The sequence below is a fragment of the Protopterus annectens genome, chromosome 3.part1 (assembly GCF_019279795.1).
Source record: "Protopterus annectens isolate FY-2018-M chromosome 3.part1, PAN1.0, whole genome shotgun sequence".
NCBI lineage: Eukaryota > Metazoa > Chordata > Ceratodontiformes > Protopteridae > Protopterus > Protopterus annectens.
Genome location: NC_056732.1, coordinates 948,405,371 through 948,426,085, shown reverse-complemented (window position 1 = coordinate 948,426,085; position 20,715 = coordinate 948,405,371). Strand labels below are relative to the sequence as shown.

General features: G+C 42.1%; 1 protein-coding gene across 1 annotated transcript in view; it reads left to right on the top strand.

The window, feature by feature from the left end:
* RTTN (rotatin) overlaps nucleotides 1-20,715 on the top strand; it is a 3,641,098-nt gene that overhangs the window by 3,575,487 nt on the left and 44,896 nt on the right. Inside the window, exon 51 of the mRNA XM_044067142.1 lies at nucleotides 19,577-19,646. Coding sequence (XP_043923077.1) covers nucleotides 19,577-19,646 — 70 coding nt within the window. The remainder of the gene's footprint in view (nucleotides 1-19,576; nucleotides 19,647-20,715) is intronic.

The following is a 20,715-nucleotide window of genomic DNA, read 5'->3' as shown; positions in this document are numbered from 1 at the left end:
GACAACTGTAAAGCACAAGGCCTTTACCATTGCACACTGTGAACCTGCTTTTAAATGAATATGTCATTGCCAAATTCTCTGCAATCATGTATTCAAAATATTTGATAAATCTGCAGTTGTCTATATCTACATTGTAAATTTCTGTCTACTCAAAATATTTGTTGCAAATCTGCATGTTTCTTTCTAGTTGATGTACTGTTGCCCTTGCATGTTAGGGTAGTGATTGAAAAAGGTCTGGTGACCAATCCACCTAAAGGCTTATCAAATGTCAGTTAGTAAATAAAGTAAGTTAGTTTGTAGTATTCAGCATTACATCAGTTTAATGACCACAGTTAATGATTGTGCTTGCTTGTTAGTACTGCTTACTTGCATACATCACAAAGCTTTGGCCATTCTTCCATGTTAAGGCACTTATAGCAGGTGTTATAACACAACTTTATTTAGGCTCAGTGTTAACAAGTTGGCATCACTTCCAAATTTTGAGGATTTGTGAAAAAACATCATAAACCAGCAATAATTTGCTTTGTAGTATAACCCAAGAGTTCATCTGGACATTGTATTGATACAGTTCTACTGCTTCTTGCCCAGGGGATTAATTTTTTTTCCCCCTTTAGAATAGCTTGCACATACTCTGTTTATTTTTAAACCAGGCTTTCCGGTAAGGGTCTGGTAAGCAAGCTAATTAGGGTTGACCAGATGTGAATTTCCCCAGCGATAGTCTCCAGCTCATCCAGGCTTCACAGGCAAGATAAAAAATGTAATTCCCCCAACATGTTCTAGGTCAACCCCAGGGCTCATCTCAGCATTCTCTGCTTAGTACTCCTCCTCTAGGCATTATTACTAGATGCACAAATTGCCTTAGCCTCAGTTGACTCCTGTCATCATGAGGAATGATGACTTTCCAAAGTTCCTTTCCAGACTGTTAAATTGCTTGCTCAGTCTTGTAGAGTGAGCCCTTGTAACCTACAGACAAACCTCTTTTCTTGCTGCTTATATCTGTTATACAGTCACTACCTAGTGTTTGTGACCTTAGCTGAAGATAATCACATAAACTGACTGGTAATTTGAGTGCTTTGTCCTGCATGTCATTTCTTATTTCACTACCACAGTATATGCAGTTGCATATATCTTCTAGTTATTCTTCTGATCTGCTGTAGCCTCACTCGTGACCAAAATCCCTGAAGAGCCATCCTGCAGAGGAGGTAAGATTTCATGCCTCCTACTTGTTGACATACCACATCACTGCAGTGTTGTCTCTGTATATGTTCAAGGGGCCTGCAGAGAACATGGGGTGGAAAGCTTGAAGGGCCAGAATCTGAGCTTTCATCTCTTTGATGTTGATATGGTCTGACTGTTGATGGTGAGGCCAAAGACCCTGAACTTTCAGTTGACCAAAAGAAGACCCCTGCCCCATGTCTGAGGCATTGGTTGACAGTTCTTGAGAAGAGACTGGGGGCTGAAAGGGCCAGCCTTGGCTGAGAGCAAACTGTTGAATCCACTACTCAAATTCCTTCTTTAGATAGGGAAGGAGAGGTATACTGAAATCCATAGGGTGACAGTGCCGCAGGCAAACTGACTTGAGGTGCCACTGAAGCTTCTGCATATTCAGTCTGGCAAGAGGAAGCATTGCAATAGAAAAGGCCATGAATCCCAGTGCCTGAAAAAAACTCCCTGGCTGGCATGGCAGTCAGAGAAAGAAGAGACTGAAAGAAGGCTGTCATTGACAAAACGTTTGGAGGTGGAAGAGAGGACAACATTGGCACTGTCTGAATCCTGCATCCCAAGTACACATGATCCTGAGAGGGATTTCTGGAAGTTGATAGTAAACCCCAGACTTTAAAGAAGAGAGATACTGAACTTCAGATCCTGTAACAGGTGACTGGGAGAAGAAGCCTGAAGCAACAGGTTGTTTAGATAAGGAAACATCTGAATGCATTGGAGCCTGCAGAAAGCAATCCTACAGCTAGGCATTTTGTTAATACCCTTGGGGCAGTAAAGACATCAAAGGATAAAGCCGAGAACTTAACATGAAAGGAAGACCCAGAGAAACATAAAAACTTACTGAAAAGAGGGTGAAAAGGGATATGAAGGTAAGCATCTTTCAGATCCAAGCACACCAGAAAAACCTGAGGTAACAAAAGAGGAACTGGGGTTTGAAGAGTAAGCGTGCAAAAAGAAGGGACCGTGTGAAAGATGTTGAGATGGGAGAAATCCAGAATAGGTCTCCAAGTGCCCTCCTTTCAAGGAACCAAGAACATCCTGGAATAAAAACCCTTTCCCCACTTGGGAAGGGGGGTCAGGTTGAATGGTTCCTTGGTTCACCAGGGACCCTAAAACCTCCAGGAAATGAGGAAGTTGCTGTAAAGGAGGTTGAGGAATCCCTGAAAAATGAGGGAGAGACTTACATACCTTGGAGTAACTCTGGCAGATGATAGAACACAAGGATCTGAAGTGATGAGATGCCAAAAAGGGAAAGTCGAAGGGACAAAGGAACCTGGTCTAAGGGAGGGACAAATTGTCAAAGAAAAGCAGGCTTATCAGACAAAGTAGGCTTCTGGGCCACAGAAATCTGAGGACCCTTGGTGGGGGTGGGGGGGTGGCCTCACACTCTTTCTGCCCCCTTGGAAGCCTGGTAGGGGTCACCTGCGAACGAAAGCAGATCTAGAAGGATAATGCCTCTGGAAATTAGGGATAGGAGGGACAAAAATATGTTTATGGTCTTGCAAGGCTTTGCCTTTCTCTTGAAGAGACTTGAACATGTCAACAACAGTCCCAAAAAGATGTTTATTATCCAAAGGGGAGCACCCAACAACTTGACCTTAATTTCCTCAGGCAGAGATTGAAGATGATGCCAAGACTAATGCCTCATGACATATCCAAAAGCTGCAGCCCTAGAAGACGCATCAGCAGCATCATAGCTACACTTAAAGGAGTGGCAGAGGATTTGCCTTCAGAATCAAAAATATCAGAAATAACCTGACGAAACTGAGCAATCAAGGCCAAAACATACCTGGTCATGTTGGTCTGGTAATTAGCAGCCCCAAAGGCCAAAGTAGTAACAGTATAAACTTTCTTACCAATCCTTTCCATTGCTGTACTACCCTTATCATAAGGCAAATGTTTGGAAGAGGGCAAAAGCTTAGAAGGTTTGTCAGAAGAGACTGATACCACAGCAAGATCAGCACAAGGACATTTAAATAAAAACTGACAGTTCTTGGAATGTTATAGAACCTGTCAGGTTTCTTAGGAGCTGGAGGCTGAGAATCAGGAGACTTGGAAGCAGCAATTAAAGTATCTAACAAGATAGCTAACATGGGAGAAACTGCCAATGGTTTTGAGTATCCACCTCAAGCAACTCGTAATATCTTCTCTGAATGTCAGACACTTGAGAAGAATCCCACTTAAAGTATTCCATCATCCTAGCAATTGTGTCCTCAAAGGGCAATTCCTCAAAAGAAGACTCAGGGCTAACATACCTCTCTTAATCAGAGCCACAAGCCAAAGGAGAGGACATTTCTGAAGAATAGGACAAAGACACCTCAAAAAGGCACTGAATCCTCATCCGAGGAATCCAGTTCTCTAAGCCATTTAGTAGGGGTAGAAGTCCAAGGAGTAGCAGGTACCAAACCCCCTGAGGAGGCTGTAAGGCCAAAACAAGCCCTGAGTAAACTCCTGCCATTCCCTTTGAGAATCCTTAGGATGGGCAAAAGCATGCTTCAGTTTTTGTCTTTTCTTGAAAGGGACATCAGCCCTAACAAATACCGGAGGTTCCCACCCTTGGCAAGATTCAATAAGAAAACCTGGAGCCTCCTCCCTGACCAGTATCTGTGGAATCCCTCTATGACCCTGCAAGATAGTCAACCACGGTTTCCCCTCTCAATGTCCAGATCAGATTCTTGCAAGCCTCAGAGGATGTTCAGAAGGACGGATGCATGCTGGCCTCTGACAGGGCCACGGCACAAGCTGCAGAGCAATTACCGACTTCTAGAGGGACATCCAGTGGAGCCAAAGATTCCAGCTGAGACTTCTTGGGCTTCTTACCCAGCAGGAGCATGTTGGAGTTAAAGGATTCTGACACAGTACCCTATGCTGTTTAAGCCTTTGGTTTTTAAGATAAGTGGCCAGGGAAGACAAATGACTTTTGAGTGTCTTAGGCACAAATGACTTGCAGATACTACAAGAGGTAATAAAATAACATTTTGAAGGAGGAATGAGGTTTAAAAGAAAGCAGGATTTGAATGAGCTGTGTAATGTTTGACTGACTATTACAGCATAGATTATAAGTGATATATAATGCTTGCAACTAAAAATATGTCAGTATGGTTTGTTTTCATTTATATAAAAAGTATGATTGTCTTTGTCATAAGTGATAATTTAATAAAGACGTTTCTTGTTTTAAAAAAAAAAAAAAACTACCCTCTTAACTCCACTTCTTTTTGAAACAAAATCCTGTATCTTGAACAAACATGGCAAAAAATACATCCCTTGAGAAGTTTTTTTGATGGGTTTCTGAAACACTTAGTTGTTATGGTTGTATACCTGTGTTCAGGTATGAACCAGATGTAAAAATGCTTTAAGCCAGTGGCGGCTGGTGACTTCAGATCAAATGGGGTGCTGCAGGAGACAGTTGAATCAGTGGGGCCAATGGGAAGGGGTGTGGCCAACTATAAAGGGGCGGGGCTATGCTCAAAACCATAATAAAAGGGACTTTAATTGAATACATTGCCCTGGGTGCCAAACTGTCATTATGAGAGTCCAATCAAGACAAAATTAAATGAAGAAGAAAAAAATATTTCAATTCATTGGCTACATGACAGCTTACTTAATATCTAGATAGAAACAAAAAGGTTGTGAGGCATGAAAAAATAAATTACTTTTTAAAAACATTATTTGAATGCCAGTCAGAATCATAAAAAAATGAGCAGCACTCAGCTCAAACCACGTTTCCTTGCACTGCAGTTCTAATTATAATTAATATTCAGCTTTATAAAAGTACCAAACAACATGCTGAAAGTAGCAAGTAGCAATCTCTGTGATGCCCCCACTTGTAAAAATGTTTCTTATCCAAAAAAGACCTGCTGTCTGACAACAACTATCTACTTGTTTCATGGGAAAAACATGAACAAAGTAAAAAAATGAACAGCAAACAAGAAACAAGCTCAAGATAAATTGTTTAAAGGACTGCTGCACAGGTTATAGACCACACATGATAGATTGGCCTTCTGCTTAGTTTATGGGGGAAGCCTGCAAAAATGACTGCAAGTCTCCAACAAATGTAATGAGCTTCTGAAAATACTGTAATCCTGCCCTTTATTACAAATACTGTCATATGCATTTCAATACCTAAGGCTTATACGTTATCTATTTATGCAAATATTCTCTGCATGGCAACAACAAAAAAGCTTTCAATGTTGATAGTTCTTTAACAGTATGCTTATTAAAGCTTAATTGCATCTTACACTGTGACAAGCTTACCTGATGGTCATTAAAGCATTGCTACTTAAACACAGAGCAACAGGAACTGCAACAACATGCATTTTCTGAATAACAAGAAGCATAAATCAACAGTATAAAAATAGGACAGAAAACCAGAACATTCTGCAAAATCGAGGACAGATGAAAAGTCACTGTAGCACTTATGTCTGCCTTGGATGGTGGGATACTCTGCACACTTACACTGCATAACTGTTCCTTGCCTTGCTTAGATACATAGATACATCCAGAGTCACTACATGGGGGAGTGGGGTACAACAAGTATGTCACAATTTGAAATGTCTCTGGCTGACGGTGATGGCCTTGACTCTCAACCTCAGAGCAAGAAATCTGGACAAAGCCATTAAGAGAAGTGGAACAAAGGCCCTAAAATAAGAACAATTTTTAAATATTGCTCTTATAAAATTAGAAAGATAATAGAATAGTAGGTCTTGCATTAATATGAATTTTCTGAGGGGTATGAAATCTGAAACTAAAATGTCTGTCATTTTTTTCTAACTTCAGCCTTTAATGATTTGCCACTAATTTGCCAGAAAACCACAATTTTATGGAAAAAAGAAAACCGGAATAAAATGTGATACAAAAATATAAAATAGCCACACAATGCAACTGGGAACCTGTCAAAGAAGGGACGCTTTTTAATATTAGTACTGTTAAGTTGAGCAGCTGGCAAAATAAGAGAATCTACATGCATTTCTGAAATAAAGGTAATCTGTAACTTGGATCATTACAATTATTTATTAATTGTAAACCCCCCCACGTTTTCTTCCAAAATATGCCATTTTGCGGAGGGATTATTAGGGGGAAAGCAACATTTTGGACCCAAATGGGAGACAGTTGAAAGGCTTGGATATACCTAATTCTGTAAAGCGATTTATTTGCATGTACCCCTCAACCTCTTAATGCAGGAAATCTGGACAAGGCCAAATGTATTGGTGGAACAAACAAACGGTACTAAAAATTGCTCTTACAGCTGATAGAATAACAGGTCTTGCTTTAGTATGCATTTTTCAGAAGGATATGAAGTCTAAAACTCAATGTTTGTTATTATTTAGTGACTTCATTCCTAAATGATTTGCCAGAAAACCACAAATTTTATGAGGAACAAACCAAAAATAAGAAGCAAAAATCTATTCTTTCTGCGAAAATCTGGACAGTTCAGAGGCATAGTTCAGTCGCGGCTGCCCTTGAGTTTGTCACCCTTCAACCCTCACAAAATCATGGTCGAATGGGGCCTCCCCTCTGCAGTCATTCCAATGTCCCATTACTTGGCTATGTGCATACTGCTTTTCTTCTACGTTGATCTGGATTTCATTTAAAAGTTTTATTTTACATTTTACAGCACAAACACTAATAGACATCTGCTTAAACCAAAATTAGGCACCAGAGACCAGCAGTTCCAACACACAAGTGATTTCATGTTCAAACACAGCAAAAGGAGCACACATCCACAAATAGCATAAACGCTGATAAAACACTTCCCCTTACATTTTCGTCTCATAGAACTTCATCAGATGAAGTTCTATGAGACGAAAACGTAAGGGGAAGTGTTTTTATCAGTGTTTATGTTATTTGTGGATGTGTGCTCCTTTCGCTGTGTTTTAACATTAAATCACTTGTGTGTTGGAACTGCTGGTCTCCTGTGCCTAATTTTGGATTACTAGTTACGTTTTGGGCACTTTTACCACATCTTTGCTGTTTAATCTACTTAAACAAAGCAATGCAATCTCACAATGAAAATAGACTTAGCCTCTGCCCTTGAAGCTCACATTCATTGAAACAGACATTCAAAGAAAATACATCTGGCCAGAGGCACATAAAGATTAACTTTGGTCTGTTTTCAAATCATAGGCCTCTTGCATACAAAACATGCATGTGTTCTTTGATACACCTTCCTGATTGTATTAAATTATATTCCATGTATAATAAAGTACAGTCGTTAGCATTTTAAATGTATTGTTTTGAACATTTTTCCAGTAAACAAGGAAACAAAATGCGTGCACCAATAATGGCAAAACTGCCCAATTCAGAACATTTCCATCATAAAAGTCTACTCAAACATTTAGAGTCTCCCAGTATCAGTAAATATGCACAATATCTGCCGAAGTAAAAGTTATCTAAATAATTCCACATTAAAGAGATGTGTAACTAATGAAGAAGTTGCTGTTAGCAAACAACTTTATATTTCTCATTGTTTTATGTGCTAATAAAGTGCCTGTTGCCCTTGAGGAATAAATTGCCTATGTTACATTAAAAAAATGATAAGCTAGTAATATTGCAATAGAGAATAGATGGCAAACTGATAACAGGTTCATAGTTACTAGGTATCGCCGCTAAAGAGGACATTCTCAGGACTGCAGCATCCACCCCCTTTAAAAGTACAACACAGTACTGTATCAGCAATGCATCTACATACTGTGGAAGTAGAACCACCAGCCTTCTGCATCAAAAGCAAGTATTCACCCTGTTATGCTATTAACAATGTAAGCAGACTCAGCATAAGCAGCACTAAACTTCTGTTCCCCTGAAGCTCTCAACTCCTTGTAAAATCCACTTGACACTCAACTGTATCTCAGCTTTGCAGCACAAGAAATCTGGAAAAAAAACAAAATTTATTGGGGGGGGGGCCAAAAATCAGGGACACATTTTAAACATTGCTTGTATAATCTTGTAAAGTTGCTAGAATAAAATGTTGTGTTACCACCATGCATTTCACTGCCAAGTCTTGAAACCAGGACCGTGTGCCCTACAGTGAAAGCAACATACCACTATGCCTAATCAGCTGTTTCTTGAAAGACAGGAAGACTGAAACTTAAATGGCTATCCTTTAATTAATTAATTTCTCACCATAGCTCTCTCTTAGCACAAAACACTTCGACAAACCCAATAATGGGGGAATACAGCCCCCAAACGTATTCAGTTCTCACCATAGCTGTCAATCTCTTAGCACAAAAAAAATGGACAAAGCCTATAATGGGGGAATACACCTACAAAAATAGGGACAAATCTTAAATACTGATCTTATAAACTTAGAAATTTACTAGAATAAAAGGTTCTGTTTTACCATAAATTTTCTGAAGAATATGAAGTGTGAAATTCAAATGCCTGTCATTATTTAGTGAAATCAGTCCTTCACTGATTGCAAAACTCCAGAAAACAACAGATTTTATGAGGAACAGAACAGAACAAAAATATGAGGCAAAAATCTGGACAGTTTTCACAAGTGGTGGTGGGTAGGGAATTCAGGCTCTTGCTACCTATACCCAAGGTACAGGGTTTGAGCCTGAATAACTCCAGCCACCAGGTATATTTAACTGGGGCATTACACACACACACACGCACTTTGTTCATTCAAAATAATGAACCTGCGCACACCAGCTTTGTTCATTCAAAATAATGAACCTGCACACACCAGCTTTGTTCATTCAAAATAACAAACCTATTCCCTTGCAGCAGCTTTGTTCATATCATTCCAAATCAAATCACACAAAATAACGAACCTGTTCCTGGTGCAGATGAATATTCCCTTACAGCAGCTTTGTTCATTCAAAATAATGAACCTTGCAGAGCGAGAACCAGTCAGTAGCCATCCACATCACGTACTTGACTGCAGATGTGGAAGTCTGATCCCCTTCCACTTTCTGCAGTTACAAACCACATAGACCTCAGGGCATCTGTACACTGATGTCTTCTATTCTTATTCCGGATTGGTTTAACAGCAGTCCAGATTTACAGAAACTAGTCGCCAAGCATGCATACGTAGTTCTGGGACTTTTAACAGCGAGTCAGATGGACTCGCAGCTATGCTACTTTGTAAAATTATTTTTTCTTTCATTTTACAGCCGGGGGGGGGGGGGCTGATGTCCTGCAGTCCGATAACACGAGCCGCCCCTGCTTTCAGCATATACCAGAAGGCAACAACAGAGACATGCTTATAAGACTGGCATGCACTCACTTAAATGTGCTTTTGACACAGTTTATGCACCATCAAGTTGTTTTGTGTAACACTGAGAGGCAATATTAAAGCATGCTTTCTGTTTCCACAGGCACCTTTTGACAGCTGATTAAGTTAATATTTATAATGTGAGAGTGTTCTTACACCTGGGTTCGGATCCGATCCTCGGCTCCGTGTCGGCTGCTCGCAAGCTCTGCATCGAGAAGAAGCTCGAGGCAACCTAATACCCACAATCCCCCTCTGCCTTTACCTCAGATCTAGTTTGCCGCTGCAGCGTTCGCATCACTGGGTCGAGCTCGAGCACCTAAGATAAGATTTAAGATTTTATTCTTGTATTTTCAGAGTAATTTTTTTCTAAAAAGTTTGTTAGTGACATAGTGTGTGTGTGTGTGTGGTAAGGTTGAGGAATTCTCGGTTCCGTTAAGTTTATTTAAACTTATTAGAGTTCCCCTCGGGGCCTACCACCCCTTACTAGGATTGACTACCGGATTGACATATTTCCCTTTACTGGATTCGACAATTTCACCGGACTTGACTCTTTTTACTGGACTTGACTTCTCACTTCTAACTATATTAAGTGTAAGATGTCTGATAAGGCTAAATCTGGTTTCAAGCGTTGCCAATGTGGGCAAAAGATGTCAGTTACTGACAACCATAGTTCCTGCGTCTACTGTCTTGGCCCTCTCCATCTGCAAGAAGACTGCTCAATTTGTCATTCTTTCAGTGGGAGGGTCATGACAGATAGGCGCAGGAAACTCATGGATAGGGGTTTGTTAAAACCTACTTTTCAAGAGGCTCTGGATGCTTCAGACCAGGCATCCAAATCCTCGAAGGAATCAAAGACGTCGGAGCCCAGGTCATCGGCTCCGAGCTCTTCAGCTAAAGTTAGATCACCGGTTCCACAGACTTCGGGGCCGAGTGTTCAACTGTTGTCAGTTTCCGAGCCTCGAGTCTTGGAACCGGTGACGGAGCTCCCTCCCCCGACACTGTTGAGGTCGGCTCCGTCTTCGATTCCTTCGACCCGTTCTTCTTCCAGGCCCCTCTCCGATTCTGATGTAGACCGCGTGGTGCAGAAGTTAATGGAGAATACGGCCTTATCCAAACTCATCTCGGTCTCCTCTCAATTGGTGTCGAGACTTGAAGGCCTTCCACTGTCTCCATCTGTTCCTCCTCCGAGACCTGTCCAGTCTTCGGAGCTGGAAGAAGCTGAGCTGCTGATTGTGGAGCCCTCGGTGCCAGAACCGTCCTTTTCTCGGTCGGCTCCGTTCACCTCGACTCCGTCGGATCCAGTACCGGAGTCTCGGAGCCAAAGATCCATCCTGGGTTCCAGAACCGAGAGTCGGACCGATATTTCGGTTCTGACTCTCCCTCTCGGGGCCTCGGCACGGATCGACTCAGTTCCGTCCTCGGGGTCGATGCCTTCGGTGCCTGTTTCGGGGATTCTTCCCATTTCTTCGGAACCGGGAGATGCCTCGACTCGGGACCCGGGGGCTTTCGATCTCATGAGGAAGGTGTTGTCTACCCAGACAACCACATCAGCAGATACAGCTTCTCCTCCCCATAAAGGTCCGTTATCCTCCTCTGCACCCACGGCTACAGCTAAGCGTCGAGCACCTGTGTCTCAGCCACCCCTGGAGGGTGCTCCCTCTTCCTCGGAGGCTTCTTCGGATACTCCCCCCGAAGAAGTCCCTAGGAAAAGAGTGTGTAAGAGGAGACACTTAGATTCTCCACAAGAATCTTTGACATCCGATACTGACTTGGATGAGTCAGAAGGGTCCCCAAAGTCACCTTCAGAAGATGTCTCTTTTTCTGACATCTTGGAGATCCTAAAGCAGAGAGGTGACTGGCAGTCCCTCCCCCCTTCTGAGGATGAGTCAGTCTTGCTGAAGGCATTTGGTGCTCGCCCTTCCTCCTCCTGGGTCACTCCGCCCTTCGATGAGTTAATGGAGCTAATTGCTCGAAGGGCGTGGGAGGCTCCTGACACGGTGGAGCCAGTCCCTAGGAAGCCTAATAAATATATTACTGCACCCCAGGACAAGGCTTATTTGACAAAAGGAGTTCCAGTGGACGCTATGGTGGTGGCAGCAGCCACGAAAAAGGAGATGTCGGAATCTTCCTCATCTGTCCATCCCCCTAACAAAGATTCTAGGACTATGGACAGGTACGGGAAGCGCATTTTTAGTTCAGCGGCTTTTTCTATGCGATCCCTGAACTATTTGACCCACTTCACACGGCTACAGAGGGATCTAATCAAAGAGTTGGGAGATACCCTCCAGGGTACTACAGATGCTGCTGTCTCGGAGAAAGTGACAGCACAACTTAATACCCTTACATCCATTGTAAACTCGTCCATGAGGCTGATCTCATACGCAGCCGAAGGTTCGAGTAGGGCAGCTGCTTCAGCGATTGCTCTTCGCAGACAATCCTGGATGCGCTTATGTTCATTTGCGGAAGCCTTCAAGTCTTCCTTTACTAATGCCCCATTTGACGGTGCCACTCTCTTTGGCCCCAAAGTAAAGGAGACCCTTACCCGGTGTGAGCAGGAGGGAAAGACTCTGTCTGCTGTCGGAGTCCATTTTTCCACCCCATCCAGACCGTACCCCAAAGGGCAACACGGTGGGAAAATGTGGTTTCGAAAACCCCAAGGTTCTTTCGCAGGCACACAGGGTGATGCCCCCTCTAGAGGCAGAGGAGGAGGCAGAGGTGGAAGACGTCGCCCTGGCGGCAGAGGGGGTCCGCAAAATCAAGGTGACAGGGATACCCCCCCTGGAAAACCTTTCCAGCACTCCTGAGAGGAGGCCCGACTGTCCTGCTCTGGAGGCAGTCGGGGGTCGCTTAGCTTTATACCCTCAGGCCTGGCAAAACATTACTACAGACAACTGGGTTGTTACCAGAGGTTACAGAATACCATTCCTATCCAATCCCATTCCAAAGAGAATACTCCCAGATGTGCCGCCCCATCTGCGAGAACCAGCAGCTATAGAAATTTCAAAGCTGCTAGAAAAAAGAGTCATCCAACCAGTCCCAGCGGACCAAAGAGGATTCGGAACTTACTCAAGGTTCTTTTTAGTTCCAAAGAAGACAGGGGACTGGAGGCCCATTCTGGACCTAAGCAACCTCAATACCTTCGTCAAGAAAGAAAAGTTCCGAATGGTCACGCTTCAATCGATCCTTCCATTCTTACAGAAGGACGACTGGATGTGCTCAATAGATCTGAAGGACGCATACTACCACATCAAAATGGCCAGGGCGTCCAGAGATCATTTGCGCTTCCGGCTGGGAGCCAGTCACTTTCAGTTTCGAGCCCTGCCTTTTGGTCTGACCTCAGCCCCCAGGGTTTTCACCAAATGCATGGCAGTGGTAGCGTCTCACCTGAGACGCCTAGGATTCCAGGTGTTTCCGTATCTGGACGACTGGCTCCTTTCTGCCACCACCCAGCGTCAACTGATACAGGCCAGGGATTACACTCTACAAATTTGTGTTCATCTCGGAATTTCCGTAAATTTCGAAAAATCTTTACTACAGCCATCACAGCGTATCTTATTCATAGGAGCGGAATTGGATACACATCAGTTAATTCTAAGGCTTCCTCCAGAAAGGATAGCTTCACTACAAACCCACATATCTCTTCTTCTGTCATCCAGAAAATCCCCAGCAAAACTGGTACTAAAGGTTTTGGGCCTCATGGCAGCTTCTCTCATTGCGATACCCTTGGGAAGACTGCACATGAGAGTTCTACAATGGCTACTGTTTGCACAATGGTCATTCCAACAGCTACCTCTGACACACGAAATTCTGATCACAAACACATGCAAATCACACCTAGTCTGGTGGCTTCAGACTTGCAACCTTTCCAGAGGAAGACCATTTGTGCTACCCACACCGACAGCGACGGTGACCACGAACGCTTCCCTGATAGGGTGGGGGGGGCATCTTTCAGGGACAGACAGTCCAAGGCGAATGGACCAATTTAGAGTACAATCTGCACATCAATGTTCTGGAGTTGAGGGCAGTGTTTCTAGCGTTGCAGCACTTTGCTCCCCTTCTTCCTCTAGGGACTATTGCAGTTCAGACGGACAACATGTCTGTAGTCTGGTACATAAACAAGCAAGGGGGAACCAAGTCCTATCAGCTATGCAGAGAGGCCATGAGAATCTGGCAATGGGCGGAGTCCACGGGTCGCTTTCTGATAGCAACGCACATCCCGGGGTCATCCAACGTCATAGCCGACAGGCTGAGCAGAGCAATCCTGTTGCCGCACGAGTGGTCCCTAAAACAGTCAGTTGCGAAGAAGATTTTTCGCAAGTGGGGCCAGCCTTCCTGCGATCTTTTTGCGTCTCCAATGAACGCCAAATGCAGGAGCTACTTTGCCCTATTACCCCCTCCAGGGGAAGTCCCCAGGGACGCGCTAGTTCACGATTGGCCCCCGGGTCTCCTGTATGCTTTTCCTCCCTTTCCCCTGATTGCGAAGTTTCTGCAGAAAGCCAACAACCTGCAAAGGACGATCATCCTCATTGCCCCATTCTGGCCTCGTCAAATTTGGTTCCCCTTTCTTCTGGCACACCGCATTCGGGGACCCTGGATCCTGGACCCAGAGCCAGATCTACTGACCCACTCGTCAGGGGCTCCCCACCCCTCGCTTTTGTCTCTCCATCTAGCAGCTTGGCTGCTCCGCTTCCCTATTTAGCCAGGTCTGATCTTCTTTCACCTGCAGTTCAGAATATACTAGTGGCTTCTCATAAAGCTTCCACTACAAAGACCTACACTAGTAAATGGAAGCGCTTTGTATTCTGGGCAAATACACAGCAATTGGACCCTGTCATAGCTCCTTTAAACAAAATCTTGGAGTTTTTAACAGAATTGTTCCACCAAGGAGCTTCTCCTGCCACTTTAAGAGTGCAATTGGCTGCCATCTCCAACTTTCATGTGGAAGAATGTGGGGCTCCGGTTATGGCCCACAGACTTTGTAAGGCCTTTTTAAAAGGGTCTTTTCATATTAGACCACCAGTTAGGTCTCCTACATCCCCTTGGAATCTAAACCTCTTATTATCTAAATTGATGTTACCCCCTTTTGAACCAGCCTCCTCTTGTCCATTGAAGTATTTGTCGTGGAAGACCCTCTTCTTGGTAGCCATTACATCTGCTAGGCGAGTATCTGAGCTTCAGGCTCTTTCCATTAAACACCCTTATTTAATCTTTCACTCTGACAGAGTATCTCTTCGCACTAATCCATCCTTTCTCCCCAAAGTTTGCTCTATTAATAACATTAATCAATCCATTGAATTACCCACCTTTTTCAAAAATCACTCCAACAAAATGGAGTATATGTTACACAAGTTGGATGTTCACAGACAACTTAGATTTTACTTGGATAGAACAAAGGATCACAGAAAATCTGATCAACTCTTTGTAGCCTTTGCTGATAGTAGGAAAGGTGCAGCGGTTACTAAAAGAACTCTTTCCAAATGGTTAACTGATTGTATTACTTATGTTTATGATTCTTCAAATCAAGATTTATCTGTCAAACCCAAAGGACATTCTACAAGATCAGTGTCTACATCCCTGGCTCATGCAGCTCGCCTACCATTAGACGCTATTTGTGCGGCTGCTACTTGGTCTAAACCACATACATTCATTTCTCATTACAAGGTAGACAAGGTTTCTAGGGACAGGGCAACCTTTGGTTCCACTGTGCTCAAGAACGTCCTCCCGTGAGTTCCTCAGGAACATGGAGCTAGGGACGCTACCCAGGTGTAAGAACAAACGGCGAGATCGAACACTCTCACATATAGAAGTTATGTCCTTACCATAACGTTCCATGTGGAGTGTTCATCTCGCCTTTGTTCTTACATTCCCACCCTCCCACCCTCAGGAAGAACGTTCAGTTTGGTGCCTGGTCTGGGTTATTCTGCTTCTGCAATTGCAGTTGTTGTATAAATGATGTACATGTATATATATATATATATATATATATATATATATAGATATAAGTTTTTGCGTCTATGTAAAGATTGGCATGAGTGTGTTCTTTCTCTGACTGCTGGTTTGCTTGCAAACTAGATCTGAGGTAAAGGCAGAGGGGGATTGTGGGTATTAGGTTGCCTCGAGCTTCTTCTCGATGCAGAGCTTGTGAGCGGCCGACACGGAGCCGAGGATCGGCTCCGAACCCAAGTGTAAGAACAAAGGCGAGATGAACACTCCACATGGAACGTTATGGTAAGGACATAACTTCTATTTCACAGTAATTTGCTAATCTTTGTTTCACAGCTGTTCAGATTTGCCTTTCAAGATGTAGGGGAAACAGTTTTTTTACTCCTTTTTCTGCTTGTACAGAAAAGTTAAAGCATCCAAATACAAGTGAAATATCACTTTATAGATACTTAAATTTGAAACAGATTTTGTACTTGTTGACAGTTTGCATTTTTTCTTAAACATTAAAGACAAAACAAAGTGGTTCAACTTCTTTCCATATAATTTTAAAATGAATAAAATACCATTCAGATTACAGATATTTGTGCTGAATAACATGTTTACAGACTACTCCTTTTTAGGTTTTATTTTATTTGAATATAGTTTGAGCTGTTTGTATTGTTTTGTCAGAGAAGTTGATGCATTTATTCCTGTGAAGTCTTCTTTGAACTCATACTATTTACGTTGTGAGTTGTTTGCGGAAACAAATCCATTGCCATTTGTTGGTTAGCCAGGCACAGGTAGCTGCTAATGCATCCTTGTTGCATTGTGAACTAGCCAAACTGCTGTGAAAGTAATGTTTTCAATAACTGATTTTCGCCACGTTTAATGCCTTGATGGAAACGGGCACTGTTTTAGTCGGAATGTTCTTAAAGGTTAGTTGTGCATTTATTAATTATTTGTTAATCAGTATCTTATAACTGTTTTATCTTTACTTTACCTATCTATCTGACTGTCTGTATGTGTATGTATCTATCTGTCATTTAACCAGATAAATGAACTAGGCCATAGACTTTTTTTTCTGCCATGACCTGGACCACTTGGACAACAAGAGTAAATATTCTAAAACAGACCTATGCTAAATGCTTATAGAATAAAACCAGAGACTCTGGCAAAGGTGAGTGCAGACTGAAGAAAAAAAATGCAAATCTCTCTTGACAAGCACGTCAACAGAGATGTGCAAATCCTCTGTTAAGAACAATATAACTGGTTTAGTGCACTCTTTTTGAATTCATAATGACCCTTTGATAATGTATGTATTTTTTGCAAGTCTTTTTAAATTCAGACCAATGACACCAGACTCCATTGGCTGTAGACAGAATGTGTTTGTATTTTTTTTTTATTTTGAGTATAATCTAAGTACCGTTTCCAGCTAGTCTCTAAAACACTCTCCTTATTATAAGCCTGATGTTCATCATGTTCAGGGTGGGTCCCAATAAGATTCAAACAAAAAAAAAATTAAATAGTTCCACAGCAAATGTATGCACGGCCAAATAAGAATGCCATCTGGAGGGAAAATACAAATCTCCCTTGATGAGGATATGACGTTCCTCCTCTCGGCCAATAATCAAGGAGCTCAGTCCTCACCACTGACACCGGTGAGGGACATTCACTTGGAACAACGATAGATGCACACAGTATTTCCATATGCAGCTCTGTGCACCAAGCACAATTTCCCTTAAGAGCAGATAGGGAACACACTCCCTTCCTGGAGTTGAGTTTCCCTCTCTCTCACCAGGCCCCAAATAAGTCTCCACACTGATCACAACTGTAAAGTTGAGTCCTCAGCCGATTGTTCCAAGCCAAGTCCTCCACCACCCTCTCTGTGAAACCAGTGTTCTATGTCCCTGCTCCAAGTAGCTGACACACACACACACACACACACACACACACACACACACACACACACACTGCTGGGAAAGGCTGGCACAGATTGACCAGTTATGCCCCTCTGCCTAGACCATAAGATAGATACTGCACCAGAACACTTCAAAGCCAGCTACTCTAAGGCTGTTACAAGAGTACCCAATTATACTGAGGAAAATTAATACTAATACAAATGGTATTGTTTGACAAATGCAGCAAGGCTTTCAGAAGTGGCCACAGTGTCACCAAATAAATGTAAGTACTCTCAAAGGTTAAATATTATCTAAAAGACCAGCAACAAGGAAAAGTTTAAATATATTTAATAATAAATAATAAAAGAGCATGAAAATAATAAATATCTATTTACAATAAACACGAGAGTTTCAGTCACAGGAAATATTAAAAATAACACAGATGGATAAATTCACACAGATACAGAAAAACAATACTTAACTAATCTCACTATATTTGCCTGACTGATCTAAATAATTACTATTCCCTGGTTACTTACTAAAGCAAGGCAAGATGAAGTGGGTGAGTGATCCTTCTTTGTAAATATCCAAAAACAGATTCCTGTGAGACTTCTGTCTCATCTAGCATTAAAACATCTTTTCAGTGCTGGATTACAGAATGACATCACATACATCTAGTCACTTGACTTTTGGTTCCCATACTACCCCGTTTACTAGAAACTGGTCAGACTCTTGCACATATGTGTTACCATACACACACACAGAGCTTTGCTAAAATGTATTATAGCATCTGGAAGCTATAAAACCATTTCAGAAACTTCCACCCTTCCAGGGTCACAATTAGTTCACCCCTAAGGACAGTACAGCAGGATTCCTAGTCCTGGTTTTCACTGACATTTTGTCTCTGGCTGCAATCAGAACTGTAAGATACAATCTTTATGGCCTAAATCAGGTAACTTAATTTCAGACTATTTTTCAAAGCTAGCTGGACTGCGATTAACCTCTTCTCTTCCAGTATCCTCTGTTACAATATATTAATTTCAGCAGTTACAATACAGTCTGACATACAGATGCATTTCTTTTCTGTCCAGCAGGACCCACTGTTGGTACATTTTTAACACAATTAGCTTTACAAAACTCCAGCTAGCTATGCTGGCACATGTTACACATCCACTGCCCTACTTCTCCTGGCATAGCTGGTAATACCTCACATCATCACTGAGGACATCATAGAAAGTCTGCCAGTTACCCCTTTTTTGTTCCACCCCCCCTTGTTTTATACCTCCCCATTTTTTACCAAGTGCCCCTTCCATCCATGAATATTCTATCCCCCCACCTTTCATTCCCCACACTAACGCCATTTTTTTCAGGTTGGATCGGGTGTTTTGGGAGGGGACGGGGGTCTGCTTCCAAAAGAGAAAGAGATTGTTTATGTTTTGACCCACCCTGTTGTTCCCCTCCACCTTGTGCTATGACCATCCTGGAATTGTCCAAGGGCTACTCCCCTGAGAGAGCACCATATTAGTGCCTCAGACACCCAAGCAACTAACTGAATCTAGGTCAACTCTGCCGTAGTTAAGGCTTTATCTCTCTATGCCACAGCACTGATCCTCTTCTGTTTACCTCCAGTGACATTTTTACTGTCTTTTAAATGCACAGATATGGACAATTTAATATAACCAATCAGCTGTCCAAAGTTTCAGAAAGTCAAAGGAAATTAGAGTGCCCAGAGAAAACCCACACAGACACAATGAGAACAAACTCCACACAAGCAGTGAGAAGAGGATCCATGAAGATATGAGGAAGAGATTTTAACGCTAAGCCAGTGTGCTGTCCTGTTGATATAATTAGTACTGTTTCAATTTCTAGTATTTTCCAAGAGTGCTATTCTCAGGCCGTGTAGCTTAATAAACTTATTTTCTTCTGCAGTTCATACAGCATAATCAGTACTGGCAGAATGTTCATGTGAGAATAAAAAGTCTCAGAGACCTGTTTTTTGAAGACACACCACTGAGACAAAAATCATCAAATCAAAGCATGAATTTAATTTCCCCTATGCAGCAGTGACTTATAGTTGATGATACAATTTTTTTTTTGCTACTTGTAAGAATTAAGTTATTTTCACAGTTGTCTGGGTTGTATCAACATTTCTGTGAAATATGGACTATATGTACACACACATGTTCATAAAATATGCATGCACGTATAAACACACAAATGTAATACTGCACATAAGCTGTAGTCTGACTTTTCTGATTTCACTTGAGTGATAGGAATATATTAACACCATCATTCTCTTGTCATTTTTTATTCTAATTAGGCAAAGGTGCCATTAAAGAACCCATCAGTGAGGAGACGTGTGGATGAGGCTTACTCTTCAGTAAAGAAAAGTAAGTTTTACCTAAGTTATCCAGTATAATTATATATACAAACAAAGTGCATTATATACTCAGATACTCTTCTGTAGGCCACCTGTCTGAACATTTACAGGGATAGAAATGGGCAAATGTTCCGGTCTTACATTTGTGTTTGCAGTCTGATATGGAATTCCATTCTATGCATAAATAGCTGTCTGTCGGCCAGTTAAACTTTCATGAATATTGGAAGTTTTTCAGTTCTCTGAGTGAAGCTACTGAACTGGGAAACCTAATGGAGAGATTTGCTGGCATTCTACATTTAACAGGTGTCAGGAGAAATGAAAGATTTGTGACATGGTCTGTATTTGTCACATTTGGAAATATGCACTTAATTTCCTTTTTTTATCTTAGAAATGTATTTTTGTGTGTGTGTATCTGTATGAACACTCACACACAAATATTTAAGAAATTATCCTAATGTTGCTCGTTTGTCCCTAAAAAATCTTTGGCTTTGTCCCTGATTCAGAAGTTGAGAGGTTGAAGCTGTGGCTGGAAGACATTTGTACAGGACTGCTGCAAAGTTCTTCTCGTGAGAGGCTCACCTTCACACATATTATAGCATGCTGATTGTTTAACCTGATGATATTATATTGTCAATTAGAGCATTTAGAAAGTATTCATGGCCTCCATTTTTTTCTTTGATGATTCATCCCTTATTGGCCCTAAAGTAAAAGAAGCTGTGATATGAGAAGGAGCTGTCTTCTTTGTTCTCGTCATTCATTCATGACGCTAATTAGCAAGCCCATCTCCTGGCCAGGAGGGCGTGACCTTGATTGATCCAGAAGATTCTGTTGTTTTAATGGTTCAGTCCTGGGGCAATTTTTTTTCTAGAACAGAGCTCCTGGAATTTACCAATGCCTTGACAAACTTGGAAAACGTGACTGCTTGGCCAGATAATCTTTTAGTTCTTTCTCCAGAACACATCAAGAAGCCATGTCCCTGACATTGGTGAGTTCCTAGAGTCTATTTTTTAAGAAGGTTCCTTCAGCCAGGAAGACATGGAGGAGCAGTTTATGGGTATTTCCCCCTTTTACGCCAGATA